The 18740-nt window shown below is 60.8% G+C and overlaps 1 protein-coding gene across 2 annotated transcripts; it reads right to left on the reverse strand.

The window, feature by feature from the left end:
* Window positions 1–4637: 4637 nt before the first annotated feature.
* On the reverse strand, window positions 4638–17963 carry FAM78A (family with sequence similarity 78 member A). Of its 2 annotated transcripts, XM_079111783.1 has the most exons (3): window positions 17373–17963; window positions 15739–16782; window positions 4638–5651 (listed from the first exon to the last, which is right to left on the reverse strand). In XM_079111783.1, exons 2-3 carry the CDS (start codon window positions 16059–16061, stop codon window positions 5123–5125), a joined length of 852 nt encoding a protein of 283 aa, XP_078967909.1. In that variant the 5' UTR covers window positions 16062–16782; window positions 17373–17963; the 3' UTR covers window positions 4638–5122. The 2 variants fall into 2 exon arrangements, with proteins under 2 accessions (XP_078967909.1, XP_078967910.1); XM_079111784.1 differs by lacking the exon at window positions 17373–17963 and having other exon boundaries at window positions 15739–17295.
* Between the last annotated feature and the right edge of the window lie 777 nt (window positions 17964–18740).

An 18740-nucleotide genomic window follows, 5' to 3' on the forward strand; every position in this document is an offset into this window, starting at 1 on the left:
ACTCTTAGGCTTATCTTTCTGGACACGGGCATGAAGACAGAGTCCACTGGCTCAGATGCCTTTTCTTGCATTTGAACCTTTCTATTGCTGCTGGCCACAGAGGTGCACGCCTGAAATCCCAGCTACTCTTAGGAGGCTGAGGCAGGAGGATCACAAGTTTGAGGCTAGCCTGGGAAGCTTGGTGATACCCTGCCTCAAAAAAAAAAAAAAAAAAAAGGGTTGGGGGTGTAGCTCAGTGGTAGAGCACCCCTGGGTTCAATCCCCATTATGAAAAAAAAAAAATTCCATTGCCAACAGGGCTGCTGAGGCCCCGTACTTGGCCACCACACTTGGGGTGGGTGGGGTCTGCACCACACTGAGCAAACGGTCCCACTCCGTCTGCAGAACTGGGTCATCAAAGACCTATGTGCAGAAGTGCAAAGAGCCAGCAGAAGGCCAGGTATGCGAGCTGCCCAGCTCAGCAACTTGCAAGCTGAGTGACCTTTAGTAGGCCCCTAAGTCCTTTTTGAGGGTCAGTTTCCTCACTGGAGAAAAGGGAAGACGACAGATGGTGGCAGGGTGGGGCGTTGGCAGCAACCAGGTGCCCACAGGGGGACGTGGGTCTCCGTGGCGTGTGGTTGTGAGTGACCTTGCTGATGACCCTCTGACAGCGAGTGCCAGTGGCCTGTTCGCTAGCTGCCATGCTTGCTTCAGTCGATGTCCAGGCTCCACCCAGCTGGGAAGCAGCTCCCGTGGAGTGAGGGTGACCCAGAGGGAAACAAAGGCAGAGGTGGGACCCGTGGGCTGCTGGGGGCGCCCAGAGCCACCCCGGCCCACAGCAGTCCCTGTGGGTCCCGGGGGTTTCCTCTGGCCCGAGACAGTCTAGAGAGGCTCCGTCCCCTCTGAAAGGTGTTCGTGGTGTGTGGGCCACGGGCTCCTGCTCCCCACGGACACCGCGGGCAGGTGGCCTGGCCAGCCCAGACAGCTGGCTCCCCCAGGCTGGGACCTGAGGGTGGGGGACCTGTGGACAGCTGGGCCAGGCCTGGTGTCTGTGCCGGCTTCTAAATCTAACCGGCTATCAGCTTGAGTGCGGGAATGCCACTCGGAATCCACTCTTCTCACAGCCTCCCAGCACACACCGTTCCCAGAGGTGGCCGCCACGCCACACGCCTGCCTGAGGAGCCGTGTGCCTGGGCGCCTCCAGCTCCGTCCTGGCATGATCCGGCCCCACTCCCTCTGCTCTTGGTACACACACTCTCTCACTCTCACACACACGCACACACACGCTCACACACACACACACGCAGACACACGCATGCACACATGCAGACAGACACACACGCGCACGCACACACATGCATGCACGCGCACGCTCTCACACACATGCTCACGCACACGCATGCACACGCACCTCTCACACACACACGCACACACACAGGAGCCGTGTGCCTGGGCGCCTCCAGCTCCGTCCTGGCATGATCCTACCCCGCTCCCTCTGCTCTTGGTACACACACTCTCTCTCACATGCATACACACACACACGCTCACACACACACGCACGCACTCACAAACATGCATTCACACACACGCACTCACACGCACACGGCCTGGTGGGCAGCACTCAGAGGCCAGCTCCACAACCTAAAGCCAAACCATGAAGTGGCGGCTGCAGCCAGAAGCCGCCTGAGCGCAGGGCTGCGGTGAAGCCATGATGCAATTTCCTGCTTCGGTTCCTCAGACGCAGAGGCAGGATGCAGACAGAGCACCGTGCAGATCCCGGAGAAGAGACCAAGTCCCAGGGCCCACATGGGTGCATGGGGTCCCTGTCCCCTCCAGTGCTGCAGGAAGGCCACAGACCCCTCAACAAGCCTAGACAGCCCCTCCTCAAAGGGCCACAGAGACCTGACTGCAGAGACGCAGACTTCCGGGAAGAAGTGGGTGGGGAGAGGCATTTCCTGCCCCAAGGACCCAGGATGGAGGGAGCTGCGGCTTGGGGCCTTCTTAATAATAGTAACCGGTAATTACAGGGCTTGGTGTGAGTCACCACTCAGGGCCAGCATGCAGTAGCGAGAGGCTGGTTCTGGGCCAGGGTTCAAATCCCGGCTCTGCCTCTTCCTAGACTCGTGGCCTGAAGTGGCTCCTCTACTCTGCTTGGCATCTCCTCTGTGAAATGGGGGTCCCCCACTGGACTGGGCTAGGACTCAGCGAGTCCCTCCTGGAACCAGACCAGAGTAGCATGTTCTGCCGCGTCAGCCAGGAGGCGGCCACTCTGAGAACCCCCTTCCTGTATAAGGTCTGTGTCTTGCCAAAGCTGCACACAGGTGCCTTGAACCCGTGGTCCACACGGAGTAAGCCCAGACTCAGCAGCACCCCGTTCCCACGGGACAGGAGAGGCGTCCCCCTCGGTACACCACCGCCCGGACCTGGCAGGTCTGCAGACCAGCAGGGTGCCCTGAACGAGGGCCCAGTCTGAACACTGATCACCTGGACAACAGGTTCCGCTATTTGTCAAAAAGCCGCGCTGCCCTCAAGTCCTAGCTTGACCTCCAAGCCTGCCGCCCCCCCACGCAGGGCACGGGTCACCTCCTCCACCTGGGGTGCAGGACAGAGATCCCGAGCTGGCTCCAATGTGGACGAGGCTGTGGACAGGAGCGGATGTGCCCAGGGACTGGCTGGCCTCCTCACCTGCAGGGCCTTAGCACCAGCATCCCAGCCTCCCACTGCCTCCGACCAGTAGCCTGTGGCCACCACACCAAGCTATCAACCCCGAAATGAACCACAACTCCAGAAGCACCCAGATCCTAGCCAGGCCTACTTTAAAATGAATTTTATTTCTCTTTATATTTGTTTTTAAATCTTAAACTTTAAAAAAGGCTCATTGTACATCGTCTCCAGTCCTGCGCCTCCTGGCGAGGGCCCAGGCTCATTTTCACAGTACGCTCCACGACCAGAGACGGCTCTTATTGCTGGAAGGAGTGAGCGCCGGGGCGGGGGACGTCAGAGGGGGCCTGGGTGCAAGCCTCACTGAGCGTCCTCAGCCGGACCTGCTTCCTCTTGGGGTCTCGCCAGCCCCCTTTAGTCAGGCAAGAGGGTGGAGAGGAAGGGGCTGGGTATGACGGCCAGGGGCCTGGTGGGCAGGGCAGGGCAGGGCATGCACGGGGAGGGGGCTGGCCCCTGCCTCAAGTGCCTGTTCACGCTCAGGATATGCAGGCTCAGGAGCCACGGTGCTCCGAGCAGTTGAGGGCCCCGCACAGCCCCACTCCAAGAGGGGCCCTTAGTGATGACAAGTCCAGGCTGAGAACCCCGCCTCCTGACACCTTGCCCGGGCCCGTCTCCGCTTTAGTGCAAGAAAGACCTGAGTTAGAGAAGGGCCTCCACCCAGGAGGCCCAGCAGGAGAGCTGGGACCCCACTGCTCCCCGACTCAAGGCCACGGCCTCTAGAGAGGCCGGGCCTCCGTACACACAAAGGGAACCTGCGGCTCCAGGGGAGGGCCCCACCCTGGCCAGGGGCTCCCTAAGCACCACGCCAGCAGTGGCTCTGGCCCAGTGTGTCCAGGGTGGGCGCAGCCTCCTGGCGCAAGCTGGGCACCCCTTGAGGGACAGGTCGCATGTTGTGCCTGTTCCCTCACATCATCACTGAGACTCCTACCCGCGGCTCATGTGCAGCAGAAGTGGGTTATTTTCCTAGTCCAACGGCTTCCTGTGCTTGGTCACTGTGGGTGTGACTGCAGGGCCAGAGATGCAGACGGGGTCTGGCCAGCTTGGAGGAACCTGGCTCGCGCAAGGGCCCGAGACGCCCTGGAGCAGCCGGCCCCCGAGACCAAGTCCTGGGGTCCCAGAGAGCAGACCCCAAGGCCGGCTGCCACTGTGCCCACCCGGCCCCGCGCTGGCTCGATGACCCTCTGGCCCTGGTCTGACTTTCTTCTCGGAGGACAGGAGCAGGCGCTCCACGGACCCCTGAGCGCCCACGGCTCCGGAGTCCTCCACTGCCTCCCGTCACCCCTGGGGCTTGGAGCCTGTCTGCAGCCCTCCCCCAGAGCCTGGGAGTGGCAACCCCTGAGAATGATCCAGAAGCCCTGCGCTGGCTCCTTTGCAGTAGCCGAGGACAGCCAGCCCAGGGTGCTGGCTCCACCCAATTCAAGTCTTGAGGTGCAGCGGAAGAGGGACAGGCATGCCCCCTGACCCTTGAGACTCAAACCAGGCCTGTCCTGGTGGTGCTGGGACCGGTGTGGAGGGAACAGGAAAGCCCACGCGGGAGGGGCGAGGGGACGTGGCAGCCCCGGGGACGGGTCGGAACGGGGAGGGTGAGCATTCCCGGGCCCAGCCCCCTGCTCACAGCCCCCCACCCCAAGCGAGTTAAGGCTGCGAGGAGAGAGAGGGGCCCTGCAGATGTGCCCCAGCTCCCAGCCCCTCCTGGCAAACCCGGGGTGGGTGTCCACCCGGGGCTGAGGAGAGCTCTCGGGCAGAACCTGTGGATCTGCTTCTGCCCAAACAGAAGAACAAGCAACTGGCTTCAGGCTTCAATTTCCATGCTCGTCCCCCTTCCGGGACAACTGGGAAGAGGGGCTCAGGTGGCTCTCTCCCTGGACCCGATGCCCGCCCTCTGCCTCTGGCAGAAGAGGTGCGGTCCAGTGGGAGGAGATCCTGCGTCGTTTGTGTCCTTTTTTTGTTTTTCCTTCCTTAAAATTCGGCTTAAGGCAAAAGTTTGGCAAAGCAAGTCTACATAAGGCCGCGTGGCAGAGGACCAGGGCAGGAGGGGAGCTGCCCCCAGTACACCAGGGCCTGGGCTTCCCCATACTCAGCACTCCTCCTCCTGCCCCTGAACCCCATAAAGAGGAGTTAAGAAAAAAAAAGCAGTGTTTCAGGGATTGGCTGCAAGTGAAGGACAGATCGAGAGGAAAGGAGAGGAAAGGAGACAGAGGGGACCCTGAAGGGTGCCCTTGGGGTCTGTCCGTCCCGCTGGGTCTCCCCTGCCCCGCAGGAAGCAGGTGGCAAGAGCCGAGGCGGCGGGGCGTTAGCACAGTGAGATCCGCCCGCTGCAGAAGGTAGAGTGGTTGTATTTGCTGAATGACCAAGAGTGCATTTGGGTTCTGTTCTGAGCAGAATTACTGTCTGAGTCTAACCTAGCGGGGCGCCCTGGCTGTTACCGGTGCTTGGGTGGAATCACCACCAGCGGCTGCCCGTACTTGGGCCGCCACATGAGGACCTGAGCGTCGTTGGCGTTGGGCTTGACCAGGGCACTGGGCGGGATGGGCTCGTTCTTGCTCAGGATTTTGGGCTGGTCCTGGGCAATGGGCTCCCGCAGCCTGGCGCGCTGGCCCAGGGGCCGGTTGGGGTTCACCTCGATGCTCAGCTGCATGCGCCAGTGCAGCGTCTGCAGGATGATCATGTCGTTGGTGGAGGTGTTGGTGGCCACAAGCCACGTGGTGAAGCTCTGGTCCCGGTAGATGTTGGTCAGCTTGGCCACGTTGCTCTCGCTGACTGGCACGGCCCACGTGACGCTGGGGTAGAAGTTGTCATTCATGCTGATGATGAACTTGGAGTCCCTCTTGGTGGGGCCGACGATGGTGCAGGTCTCCGTGGTGTTGCCGTACCAGGGGTAGTTCACCCCGTCCGAGTCGCTGATGGCCTCAATCTTGCCCTCCTGAAGGTCTGGGAGCTCCCAGCTGGACCTGAGGACAAGGAAGGCCAGGTCACTCACTCAGTCACTCAACAAGGTTTGTCTTTGTCCTCATAGTGGTCCAGGGACTGCTGTGGGCCCTGAGGATAGGATGGACACAGCATAGCAGTCCCCTCTGTCCCTGGGGCTTGCCGCCCGGGTGGGCGTCAGGCAGGAAACAGGCATCGATGCCAGGCGGGTGACCCCCAGCATGCCCACCTTGACGGCCACACCCTGTCCTCCCGCACCATCTGAATCAGACTCCCCAGGGACCAACTCTCCCTCTTCAGTCCCCAAACCACTGTAGACCAGGCCTGGATCCCAGCTGGGATTAGAGAGGCACCTGCCACCCTCGGGTACCCAGGCCCCTGCTCCTGGCAGTGAGGACACCCACATGCCCAGGCTGGTGCAGCGGCTGCTGAGCTGGGTCTCCGCAGACTCCAGGGGGAGAGTCCCATACAGCACAGCCCTGTGACCTCAGTCAGGGTGAAGGCTGTGGCCTCCGGGAGGCTGGGGAACTCCCGGGGACTCAGCGTGTCGGGCGGAACACCCTCAGCAGCCCCTCCCAGGGGCACTGTGCCCACCCCAGGAGTGTCCTCCAGCTGCAGGGCTGACAGGAGGAGGGTCTAGAGTTGGGCAGCAGCCAATCCAGAAGTGATTTCTGACCCCTCCACTGGCCAGTGTCTAACCTGAGTCCTTCTCTGGGCTTCAGTGTCCTCCCCCAAGAAAGAGGGTGACTCCCGCCTTTCCCTGCCGGTCAGCCCCTGGAGCCCCTCAGCTCCAGCCCTCCCCACGGGGGAGTGGACTCCGTGGAGCTCACGCAAGCCGGAGCCAGGACCAGGGAGGTCCTCGGCGCTGCAGGGCCCCTTCCTCCCTCACCAGTTTGCCCAGAAGGGGCAGCTGAGATGGCTGGCCCCCTTTTTTTGAGCAATAGAACCAGAGAAAACCCGATGGGGTCCCTCCCAAAGGCCACCGTCGATCCCGGCCTGAGCCAGCTCCCTTCTCTGTACCCCCGGGGCTGAGCGGGGAAGCTCCACCCTGGTGACAGGCTGGGGCGCTGGGGGACCTGTCTGGGCAGATGCCCATGGCCAGCACGTGGTCAGCCTGACTTGCTTTTCTCTGCAGGGGCCCCGAGGGTAGTCTGGAACCCCCCAGGCTGTCTCAGTCCCCTTTGTGGCATGTGACCCCGGGCAAGGTCCCAAAAGCCATGCAGGGGAGCAGGCGAGGCAACTTTTTCCCAGGAAATGTGGCTAAGCAGTGGGGCCTGGGCCGGGTCTGAAGGAACCGTCCTGTTCCCACCTGGGCCTGGCAATGCTCCGGCTCAGGATGCAGTGCCGCCCTGCTCCCTCTGCGCCCAAGCCAGGTGGCTCCAGGAGCGGGCTCCTTCAAAGTGCGCTCCTTTCACAACTCACAAGAGCCACCCCAGGGCCCACGGGTGAGCGAAGAGAGCTAGGCCTGTGCGTGCCAGGGACATCTGGGCCTCGGAGGGGAGGGGGTTGCTCCACTGCCTGGGCTGGACACTGGGCAGCGGACTCGCCCACCAGACAGACAAAGGCTGTGGACTCGGTGCGGAGGGGCCCAGAGTGCTCCAGCACGCAGCCAGGGAAAGAGGCACAGCTTCGGGGCCTGGGGCAGCAGGCAGCAGGTCTTCCACGGACACTGCTTCAGCCGGCGAAGGTGAAGGGGTCCCGGAGACGATGTTGGTGATGGCCACCCTGCAACGGGAGCGTGCCCAGCCCCTCGGAACCATTTACCTTAGTGCCAGTGGGTAGCACAGCTGAGGCCACCACAGGGGACCTGATTTGGCTAATATTTTTGCTGGTTTCACTGACAAGCTCCCGACTAGGGTGAGGCCTACCGGCCAGTCAACTCCTGCCCAGCCCTGTGCTTGGCCAACCCTGATGGACCTGGTGCAGCTCAGGCCAGCTCAGTAGCCCCTCAGGTCTGGGTCCCCAACAGTGGGCTGGTGACCACAGGCGTGAGCCACTCACTCCCACCTCCATGATCGCAGGCGGGAAGGGAGGGCCAGGGCCAGCCCCTGCCTCAGAAGGTGCCTGCTGCTGCCTTGTCACGAACACCTGGGACAGGGGTTTTAGCTCTGGGTCTTCAGTTTAGTTTCTGGATTTGCCGGGCTACGAATGGAACCCAGGACCTTTGGCATGCCAGGCAAGTGCTCCACTGCCGAACCGCACTCAGGTCTAAAAGACAGGGGAGCGCTGGCCTTAGCCCCTGGTCGCTGCTGAAGCACCGACGGCTGCGCTTTCTCTGGCCCCAGCCACCTGAGCCCAAGGCCTGGCTCAGTCACAGACAGGTGACAAGGCCCACGAGCTGCAGGCAGCAGTGTCTCATGCAGCACGTTACTCAGCCTCAGGGCTGCCACGGCTTCACTGCAGGGCCAGAGGGTTGGGGACGGGGCTTGGTCCAGGGAGCAGCACTGGGGACAGGGCCCAGCCACTGGCTCGGTGACCGCACGGCAGACCCCCTCCATCAGCAGCCCATGCCTAACACAGAACTGCTTCGAGCTGCCTGCTGCAGTCGGTGGCCATCGGCAGAAACTTCTGGAGGCTGCTGAGGTGGCGTCAGCCGTGGGTGCTCCTTGAGTACCAAGAGCCCTGACGGCCCTGGCGGGCAGAGCCGCTCCTGACTGACGCTCATCGATATTTTCAGATTATACCGCCCTTGGAGCGAAGAGTTCCACCGGAGGGGCTCTACCTGGGAACCCAGGCCCCCCGACCCCAGGTGGCCCCTTCTCCTTTCCCTTCAGGCCCCCCGCCCCTTCCTGGTCTCTGAGCCCCCAAAGCCCCTGCGAGCTTTTAAAAACACAAGTCCGATCACACTGCTCTGGCCCTGCTGAGCTTGACATGACTCCCGGGGCCCTAAACCCGGATGTGGTTGAAGCCCAGAGCCCGGCGCACGCGTGCGCACAGGCCCTGCCGCTTCCGAGCACCCCTGCTCCTGAGCAGCAGCGCCTGTCTCGGTTCCTCCAGGGCCCTGCCCCTCCTGTCCCCAGGCCGGCCACCAGGAGCAGCGAGTGCCTCCCCCGCCTCCTGTCCTAGTCAGGAGGCACTCGCCGCTCAGCTTTGGGCCACCATCCCAGGGACACTGCTCCGACCCTCCACATGGGCCAGGTGGCCTCGGTCAGCGCTCAATGCCATTGGATCCTCGTCCTGCTGCTTCCTGGCATGTACACAGGGGTGATTAAACAATTATGCCATCGTTTGTGGGCAATCTCTTCCCCAGATGGACCACAAGGGCAGAGAGGGCAGGGACCAGGTCTGCCCATTGCTACACAGCCAGGAAGCATCCCAGTGCCCGGCCCAGGATCAGGGAGGACAAAGGCTGTGGCCTGCCAAAGACTGCAAGTGACCGTCTCCCTGGGGTCCTGAGCCCCACAGGGGTCTCCATGAGGTGCGCTGGGCACCCAGAGTCGCTTAGGCCTCTGCTCGCCTCAGGAGCTGCAGGTGGGTCGCCAGTAGCAGGACAGGCTGCCACCACAGTAATGCTGGTGACAGCAGGTACCATCCACACAGGTGTGCCAGGTGTCACATGCACCCTGGGGACAGAGCCTTAAGGAAGTTAGAGGTTTAGTTCAAGGTCACACTCCTGGGAAGGATCCAGGCTGGAGCTCACGGTGTGAGCCTACGCTTGCCCACCCCACCTCTAGTGGAAACACACACACACTCACACACCTTCACACACACAGACTCTGAGCAGCACACCTGCCTGAGGGTAAGTGTGAATGAGGTAGGAAGGCCCTCGCAAGAGGCTGGAGATGGGGAGGCTGCTCCTGAGGGAGCCTCAACTGGCAGCGGCAGAGGGTCCCCTACGGCGTGACCCCGCTCAGGATCTCAGGCAGAGCCACCAGCCAGGAGCCAGCCCAGGCCCACCAAGGCCCTGAGGACAGGGGTGGCTTGGCCACCTCTGTGACCTCAACCAGGCCGACAGGTGCACCCCTTTCCGGACTTCTGAAGAGCAGACAAGTGAGGATCCCTGGCTCTTCTCACACTGTGCAGCCACAGGAAGTGGGTGGTGGAGCCTGGGCTTCCCCTGGCCGGGGCCCACCCTCCTGGCCCCAGGCACCCTGCCTCTTCCCTCTGTTCAGGGTCCCCAGTCCTGGACTCCATAGCCAGGAGATGAGAGTCCCCTCGGTGTGGGCCCAAGTTCACCAACGCTGAGTCTGTCTTTGTCTTGGTCTAGGCGTCTCCCTTATGCTTATTCGCTTAAATGTTTCCCTTCAAATTAACCACTCTTTAAAAAGTGCGACTACATTCCAGCTCCCCTAAGAAACCTCTGAAACGATAGGCTGGACATGCCAGAGACACAGGTAAATACAGTAAATGTGTTGCTTTAGAACAAAATTTAGTTTCGCCCTGATTTCGCCCGAGCATCCCTTCACCTCCCACAGCAGCATGGTGTGGCTCCCTAAGGAACACTCGGCAGGGCACAGGGTGTGGGGTCTGCCCAAGGCACAGGCCTCTCCTGTCCGGCTCGGCTCCAAGCACTCACGTGGGCCAGATGGGAATTCAGGGACTATCTCACCTGGCCCCCAACTGTGCAGGTTTATGATTCAGTAAGATTGGTAAGAAGTACCCATTCTGGAAAAGTCTCACAACTTTACAGACACTGAGGCCCAAGAGCCCCATGCACCCTAGACTGGGATCCTGGTGCCCACCTGCCACGGCCCCGGGGCTCTGTCCTCCTGGGCCCCCAGAGCCTGCTCACGGCCAGGGGAGGGCACTAGAGGCTTCTCCTCCCTCAGCCCTGCTGCTGGGGCTCCCCAACAACAAACCCCTCTGCTTCCGGGGCAGCTGCCCTCTTCCTGCCCACCCCACCCCTCCTAACCCAGGCCACAGCCTGAACCCAACCGGGGGAGGAAGACCCACAGTGCCTGTTTAATTTTAGCTTTTAGTTATAAAATAGGTGCTCTTCGTGTTAAAAAAAAAAAAAAAAAAAAAAAGCAAGCCGTAAAGAAGGGTATATGTAAAGTGAAAACCGAAAGCCACCTCTTCCTTGTCCCTTTGTCCCACTGAGGTCACTCACCAGTCCGTCTGGAGGCCTTTCTCTGAATGTTCTCATGTCTAGTGTTTTCTTTATAACGAAAACGGGTTCCTACCCTCATCTTGTTTTACAAGTCTCTTTTATTTTATTTACTTTTTTTTACATATTTTTTTAGTTGTCAATGGACATTTATTTATTTATTTAAATGTGGTGCTGAGAATTGAACCCAGGGTCTTGCACATGCTAGGCAAGCGCTCTACCACTGAGCCCCAGCCCAGCCCCTACAAGTCCCTTTCACATGCAGCGATGTAAAATCATGTTCCCCGCAGGAGCACCCACAAGTCCACCTGGCAGCCCGCTCACACTCCACTTTGCAGATAGACCCTAATCTCCCTGCGGAAGGACCCTGGGGTTGTTAGGCTGGAGTTTACGTCCTTGCACGTGATCTTTCTGTCCCGGCCCGTGTGCACGCGCTTATTAACTCATCTGCTGGCGAGGTGACTTTCTGCATGCCTCCCCGAGCCAGGCCTGGCTGGGGCACAAGAGGTCTGCGAGCTAGACTCCAGCCGCAGCAGGACAGCTCAGCTGACGGGCGTGCAGATCAGAACAGCCAACCCTCCCGGCAGAACCGCCTAGCTGGTACTCCCACAGACCAAGGCGCGCTGAGCTTGTTCATTTTCGCCCAGATCCGACCGGCAACAAAGGACCTCAGTACTTTGTCATCTCCCTGATGACCCTGGCTGTCCCGCATGTCTCCCGGAGCATCTAGCTTTTGTTTCCAGCGCCCAGACGGTGGATGAGAGCCGGAGCCATTGCTCAGCCAGGGCTGGTCCAGGGGGAGTTCTCTCTGGGCCAGGCCATCCCCCGCCACTTCCTCCCACCCCAAAGCCCGACACAAGGACTTCCCTCTCCCACCCGCTCTGCCCTTGCCTCCGCCAGGGCCCAGCAGATGGGGGAGGCCACCTTCCGGTCACAGAGAGGAAGCTTCGTCCTCAATTGTTCTGTGCAGAGCCCAAAGCACAGGCTCCAACTTCAGGAAGAGGCCACGTGGTCGGCAGGGACATTCCTCCAGGGCCCGTTCCTAGATCTGCTGGCACTGAAGCCTCCTCCCGCAGGCGGCTGCAGGTCTCAGAGGCCGCATCCTCTCCTAAAACAAGGACCTCCCAAGGTCCTGGGGGGCACCCTCCGAAGGGAGCCTTGGGCTGCCGAGCCCACCCCAGCTCAGCACCTTCTCCCGGCCGCCCTTTCCCACCAGCCCCTCCCAACCCCATGAGCAGGGACCAGCGTATGCGTGGGCCAGAAAGACCCGAGGACTCAAGGCCCCAGCTCTCCTCCACGGAGGGGTATGGAAAACCCAGGAGAAGGAATGGGCAGCAGACTCGGCACGGCAATCTTTATGCCTGCTCTCTGCCAGGTGGTGCAGAATAATAATCCATTACTAGTAATTATGATTCATAATTACAGACCCGCGAGCCACTGTGAATGAGGAGCTCATGCACCTGGTGCCAAACTAAAACTCTGCTGGACATCTTCTCACTGAGTCCTCCCGCGAGGGAGGTGCTAAAGTTCCCATTCCACAGATGGGAACCGTGAACAGTTGAGACTAACCTAGGGGCCTGAGGCCAGACCCACCCCTGCTGGACGTGGGTGCTGGGCACTGTCAACCCAAAGGGACCCTCTGAACCGCTCTCTTCCCCTCACCCCCAAGGCTGCCCAATGGCAGAATCCTGAGCCATATGGCTCCTAGCCTTGGCCTTGGATGCAGGCCAGACTTCCTGGGGGCTCCAGAGAAGGGCAAGCTAGGGACAAGGCGAGTGTCTCCCACACAGGAGAGAAACTGTGACTTGTCACTGGAAGGCTCTACGCCAGCTGACAGGTGGCAGTTGAGGAATTGCGGAGGACGGCTGTGGAGGCAGGTGTCTCCAACAGTCTGGAGGGGGGCTGGCTTTTAAAGCAATGTGGGTTGGACCCAAAACCATATAGAATCTCTGGAGCTGGCACAGAGAAGCGCCATTTCCCAGCTCTCCGTGGAAGTCGGGGCGTTGCTGAGGTGGCGGCTTTGGTATTTATTATTCCATTTCAAATACTTCGAACCCAGAATCTCATTCTAAAAAGTTCACCTTCTGGCTTAGAGATTAATTTCCAGCAGGGATAACGTTGGGAGCATTATGGATTTCGGCTAAGTATTGGAATTAATATTTTGAGTACAAACCCATTTGTGGAGAACAGAAGCCCTGATCTAGGCTTGGCCACCTGGCAGGCAGTCCCTTGCCCAGGCCACCGAAGCCCAGGGCCTGGGTTTCACTTTAGTGATTCCAAGTGTCTGGATTGAGTCCAGAGGTTCTCAATTAGGGTGACTTGGCACCCCTCCCAGGAGACACTGGGCCACATTTGGGGACCTTTGTGCTTGTCACGACAGGGCAGGGGTGCTACTGGCATGGAGCGGGCAGCAACAGGGGATGCTGCTTAGTTTCTCGCCCTGCCCAGGTCCCCCGCAGCGTGAAGCCGCAGCCCACTCTGGCCCGGGCAAGGAGCAGGGAAAAGGCTGGGCCAGTAGTGGCTTCTGGTCTACCTCACTGACTTCAAGCTCCACTTTCTCCCTCGCTGCACCTGGGACTTTAAGACTCAAAAACAGTAGTTATCGCAGGAAGTCTCGGGTGGGGAAAATGGGAAGGTTCTTCTAAATCCCAGGTAAATGCTTCTATTTACATTCAGGAAGCTTCCAAATGAGCCCCTCAACACTGCAGGGCTTGGGTGAGCGCAGAGCGCGGGGCTCCGGAACTGGGGCCTGGTAGTGCCGACTCTGCTTCCATTCTTTTGACTGGTGATGAAGATGAAGAGCTGGGCAGCCGCCTACCCTGTCACCTGCCCACTCCTCTCCTTGAATCCTCCCAGCAGCCTCTGGGGAGCTCTCTCCTTTTCCACATGTGCTGAGGACAGAGAGGTGGCTGCCTGGCCACCACTGGGGGCGGGGGGGATTCTGCCTGAGTGCCGGTGCTGCCCCTCCCAGGGAGCCACACACCCTGCCCTTGCCCAGGGCTGGTCCTACCCCACCTGGGTTTTGGGACCTGGGGCAAGAATGCAAGGAGACAGGCGCCTTACAGCAACAAAACCATCATGGGCAAATGGAGAGAGAGGAAATGGCCTTTGGTCACTTAAACCATCCCAACCTGAGCTATTTTTAAAATTTAAAGTTAGGGTGTGGTCCCTGTGTAAAAGAGGAAGACCTGGGCTAGAGAGAGAATTCATCACAGGGAGTAGCTGACATCTGTCCTAACTCCAGTTCCAGCCAAGATCAGCATTACAAATACTGTCACTCACTCCAGTCTGGTAGAATCACAATCACAGAAATGCCAAGGGACAGCCACTTGCATTGCACGTTCACTCAGCTTGGCCACACGCTGACTGCTTGACAAAGGTCGTCTGAGTAATTCTCCAAATAAGCCGTGGGGAGGGGGCTGTGTTTAGCCCCAGTTTGCAGATAAGCAAACCAAGGCTCAGAGTGACTAAGGAACTCACCTAGGGTCACATCCCAGAGTCTGGCTGCCCACCCAGGTCTGCTTGACCACAGAGTACGAGTTGCTCAGGACTGTCTAACCGGGAACCAAGGACTGGCACAGTAGTGGTGAGGTCGCCCAGCTCCCTGACTCTCAGGCTGGCTGAGCAGAAACCAGGCAAGAAATTCTGCTTAGCCAGAAACCCCCGAGGGAAACCTTTGTCGACAACTGTCCCGGATGCCTTGCAAAGCCAGGGCTGAAGGCTTCTTAGGAAAGGTCCTCCCCAAATAGCCAAGAGTCACGTTTCCCTTCCTGGAATGCAAGCCAGCCCCCGTCCAAACCACAGTAACAGCCTCTTTTGTGAACGGAAAGCACTCGGGTGCAGAGACCAGGTTGCTGGAGCGGAGCCCACGAGTGCCCCCCGTGGGCCCTGCATACCCCACAGTCTTTGTGGTGATCAGTTACATCCCGGTTTTAAGTTTACCGCAATCCTCCTGCTTCCCTTAGAACCTAGAGTCGCTAAGGGAACAGGACACACAGTATGTGCCCAAGTGCCCGCAGCCCCCCTATTTACAGGTGGGCCAGCACACTCTTCAATCAGTGGTAGGCTCTAAAGCCTAAGGAAAGTCACCTCTTCCTCACTGCAAAGCTGGGAAGTAATGGTCCACGTGGTGGACTCTGGGAGAGGACTACGGGACTGTGTCCAGGGCCAGTCGTGGAGATCAAGTTAGGGGCCCTTGGGACTCACGTAGGTCCCACAAGGGTCTTTATGCCCCACTCCAAGGTAACCAAGTCAAGTCGCCTTTCCTGCGAGCACTTCCTGCTGCCCTTTCTACCCCAGGATGTCTATCTACGGGTCAAGGAATGCGCTAGAACAAGACCTAGGGCCACACAAACATTTCAGAGACTGCATTGCAGGGAAGAGGCCAGGGGGTTCCTCTTAGCCATTCCTAGTTAACTCCCCACCGGAGGGACAGTGGGTGCGGAGACCGATGCCGACATAAAGTAGCCTTCTGCCTGGGAGACAGGAAGCTCTACTCACTGCAAAGCAGCCAGGCTTCTAAGGCCAAGGGCCCTCCACACAGGGTCCCTGTGCAATGACAGAATGTTCCCCAAGCACATCCCAGAACCTGATGTGTATCCGAAAAGCACAAGTTTAGGCCCAAACATAAGGCCCCATGCAAAGATCTGGAGGCCTCGGAGGGCTTTCGTGTCCAGCACGAGGGGCAGAGCGGTGGCTTCTCTGGTGACCCCTGTCAACCCTGCCACTCTTTGGGCAGATGGAACACTTGCTTGCTAAAAGAAGCCTAGGGAGGAATGTGGCTCTGTTTTCTTGGCATCCTACAGGGAAGGACAGGAACCCGGGGGGGTAATGGCACGGCAGGTCTGAGAGCCACAGTCCCAATCTGGACCAACAAGTAAATCCTCCAGGGTAGTCACCTGGCCCAGGACAGTGCAGAAGTCACTTCCCCACCTGCCTGAAGCTTCCCTCTGGCCAGGGGAGGCCCCTCTCCTTGGGCATCTCTAACCCGCTCCTCTCGTTCCCAGGCTGAGCCCAAGCTGAGCCCCCAGCATCCTGCAAGCTGGGTCTTGGGCAGTACTCACATGCCCTGCTCTCCGTACTGGTTGTAGAACTCCATGTGGCTGCACGCCTGAATCCAGCCAACGATCCAGGTCTCTTTCTTGGGGATGGGCGGCATGACCACCTGGGCCGAGGCCCGGAAGTGCGGAGTCCGGTAGCGGAGCACCACGCTGGAGGACTCATCAATGCTGGTGGGGATGGGGTCGATAGAGGCTTTGACATCAATCACGGTGATGCCTTCCCGGAAGACTCTGGCTTTGCCTCCGATGCTCTGAATACAGCCCATGGCACACAGGACCACTGTAATCTCCAGGGAAGGCCAGCAGTCCCAGAGAAAACAGGGCATTGAAAGGATGGAGGCGGCGGGACCCAGTGCAAAGGGATGCGATCCAATCTCAAACCTCAAAACTGATATCCATAGGATAGAACACTCACTGGGTCCAGGGGGTTTGCATAGCACTACTTCGGGCCTGTTTATAAATAAGGATTTTGCTGCATCTCAAGAGCCCTGGGCTCTCTTCTTCTTCTCCTAGCAGTGGACAAAAATCACCGATATTCTTTGGATTAAAAAAAGAAAAAGTTTGGAGTTTAGTGGATAGGCATGTTGTTCTGACTTCCAGCCTTTCCGGGCCTCACACGCGGGGACAGCAGCTCGAAGATTCTCCCTGAAGTCCTCGGAGGAAGCAGGCGAGTGCTGGCAGACACATAAATAAGGAAGGCTCGGTCCCCGCGCGGTCGCGCCACCCTCGCTGCAGAAGACCGACTTCCTGCCCTTCTGCCTTCCGCACGCGCTCCCCCGGGCACACGCGCCCGCCCGGCGGGGCCCAGTCAATTGAAGAGCGGTTTCCGTTCACTCGGCTGAGGTCCCGGCGCCCCGGAGCCGGGCGCCCACCCGCGGCTCCCGGGAGGCGCGCTCCGGGCTCTGCGCTCGCTGGGTCTCCGTCGGCGCCGGTTCGCGGGCGCGCCGCGTGCCCCTCGCCGCTGTCGCTGTCGCCGCCGGCCGCCGTGCGGGGCCCCGGGACTGCGCTCCAGCCACCGCCGCCTGGTTCGCCGCGGCTGCGGAGGACCTGCGGGGAGGTGGAAAGGACAGGTCGTCAAAGTTGAGCCGAACTTTGCTGCGGGGGGCGCGCGTGGGCGGCGACGCGTGTGCGCGGGTCGCCGGCTGCGGAGCTGACGGAGCGGCTCTGGGCGGTCTCCCCGGAGGCGGCGGCCCCCCCCGCCCGCCCGTCAGTGGCGGCCGCACGACCGCGCGCACCAGCGAATAATCGCCGCCCGTGACATCTCCGCTGACACCCTCGCGACCCGGGGGTGAAGTGAGGGGCGACCCGCTGCCAATGCAGCGGGCCTCCAGGACTTGCCGGCCTTAGCACTGCCTCCGGTGCCTCGCCGCCAGCGCCTGGCGCCCCTTCTCCGCCCGGGTCCCTCCAGTCCCCTGGGGGCGCAGTCCTAGTCCCCCAGGCCGGTCTGAGCCGGCGTGCGCTCCTTAGCGGGCCAGGGTCGCCCGACCCCAGGAGGGCGCAGTGCCCCCGCCCCGCCGCGTCGGGCACCTCGGTCCCCTCTCCCCAACCGCGAGCGGCCCCGGAACCCCGCGCGTCGGGCGCGCTCGCCCGGGAACTTTGGCGCGCACGCCCCCACCAGGGCAGTGCCGCCGACTCACCTGCCCCTAGGGCCGCTCCGCGTGCCCGGGTCGCCGCCCTCCGGCCGCCCCGACCCCGCCGCCCGCACGTTCTCGGGGCGCCCCCCTCCCCCGGGCAGCGTCCCTTGGCTCGCTCTACTGGGGTCTGAGCCGGCGTCGGCGCCCCGGGCCCCGGGCCCTCCTGTCTCGGGGCTGCTCGGGGTGGCCGGGGGCGGAGGGCTGAGGTTCGGGGCTCTCTCGCCCCCACCCCGCGCGCCGCCCTTATTTTATGATCATTGTGAGCGTGCTGTCGCCGCTCAGCCCCGCCGCCGCGCCGCAGCCGCCTGGCGCGCCCCGCGCTGCCTCGCTCTGCTGCAGCATCGGAAAGGCAACCAGGTCAAACTTTGCAGAAACTCGGCCCCTGCGCCGGCCTGGCCCCCGCGTCCGCCCGCAGCCGCCAGCCGGAGCGCAGCCGGCGCACGCAGGGACCGCCGCCCGCTCGCCCGCCCCGCGAGGATGCAGGTCCGCAGGCGGCGGCGGCGGCGGCGGCGGGCGGGCGGGCGCCGCCTCCTCCTCCCCGCCCGCCCGGCTCTCCACCCGCGCTCCCGCACACAGCGCGCCCTCCCCCTGGCAATCCCTCTCTCCCTGTCTTCCCCCCCTTCTCCCTCTCTGCAGCTGCTGGGGGAGCTGAGCCTCTCCTTGCAAGAACGACATTTCCTTTTTGGCTAGCCCCAGGAATTCTGGGTAGTGTAGTTCCTCGTCTGTCTTGGGTCCAGGAGGATGCTCCCCGTGCCCTTTGACCTCTACAGACTAGAGACTTTCCTAGGCTCAGAGCATTTGGAGAAGGGTTAAATGACCTTGGATATCCGGGCCGCCGGGGGTTAGTGGCTGCGTGGAGACTGCGGGCCTCTGTGAGGCTCCAGGGCTGGAAGGCGGGGGTTGAGGGTCAGAAGTTGCTTCCAGTTCTTTTCAGTGCTGGAGCGCTAGCATCCTGGAGGGTCGGGCCCCAGCTGTGTGAGAAACACTGTACAAGACTCATCATTCCACCAACCCCCAGCCACCTTGGGTAGTGAGGCCCATTATATGTATATTTTACAGAAGAGGAGTCCAGAGCTGGGGGATTAAGATCGTGCCCAAGGCCTCACTGTCCCAGCTCAGACTGGGCCCCAGTGAATCCAAAAAAGGACTGTGTCTGAACAGTGCTGGGGAAGCAATGATTCTTTCTAAGCCACCTCATGCCAGTAGCTCCTCCCCTGCCCCCTCCCCTCCCCCTCAGGTATAGGTCAAATGATTTGTGACATCAAAAAACCTGGCAGCTACTTTAAAACCACACACCCACCTCTGCTACACCCCTGTGACGCTGAGCTCCAAAGATGTTCTCAGCAGGGCACAGGGCAGGTGGTTCCTGTC

This window comes from Sciurus vulgaris, assembly GCF_902686455.1.
Source record: "Sciurus vulgaris genome assembly, chromosome: 15".
NCBI lineage: Eukaryota > Metazoa > Chordata > Mammalia > Rodentia > Sciuridae > Sciurus > Sciurus vulgaris.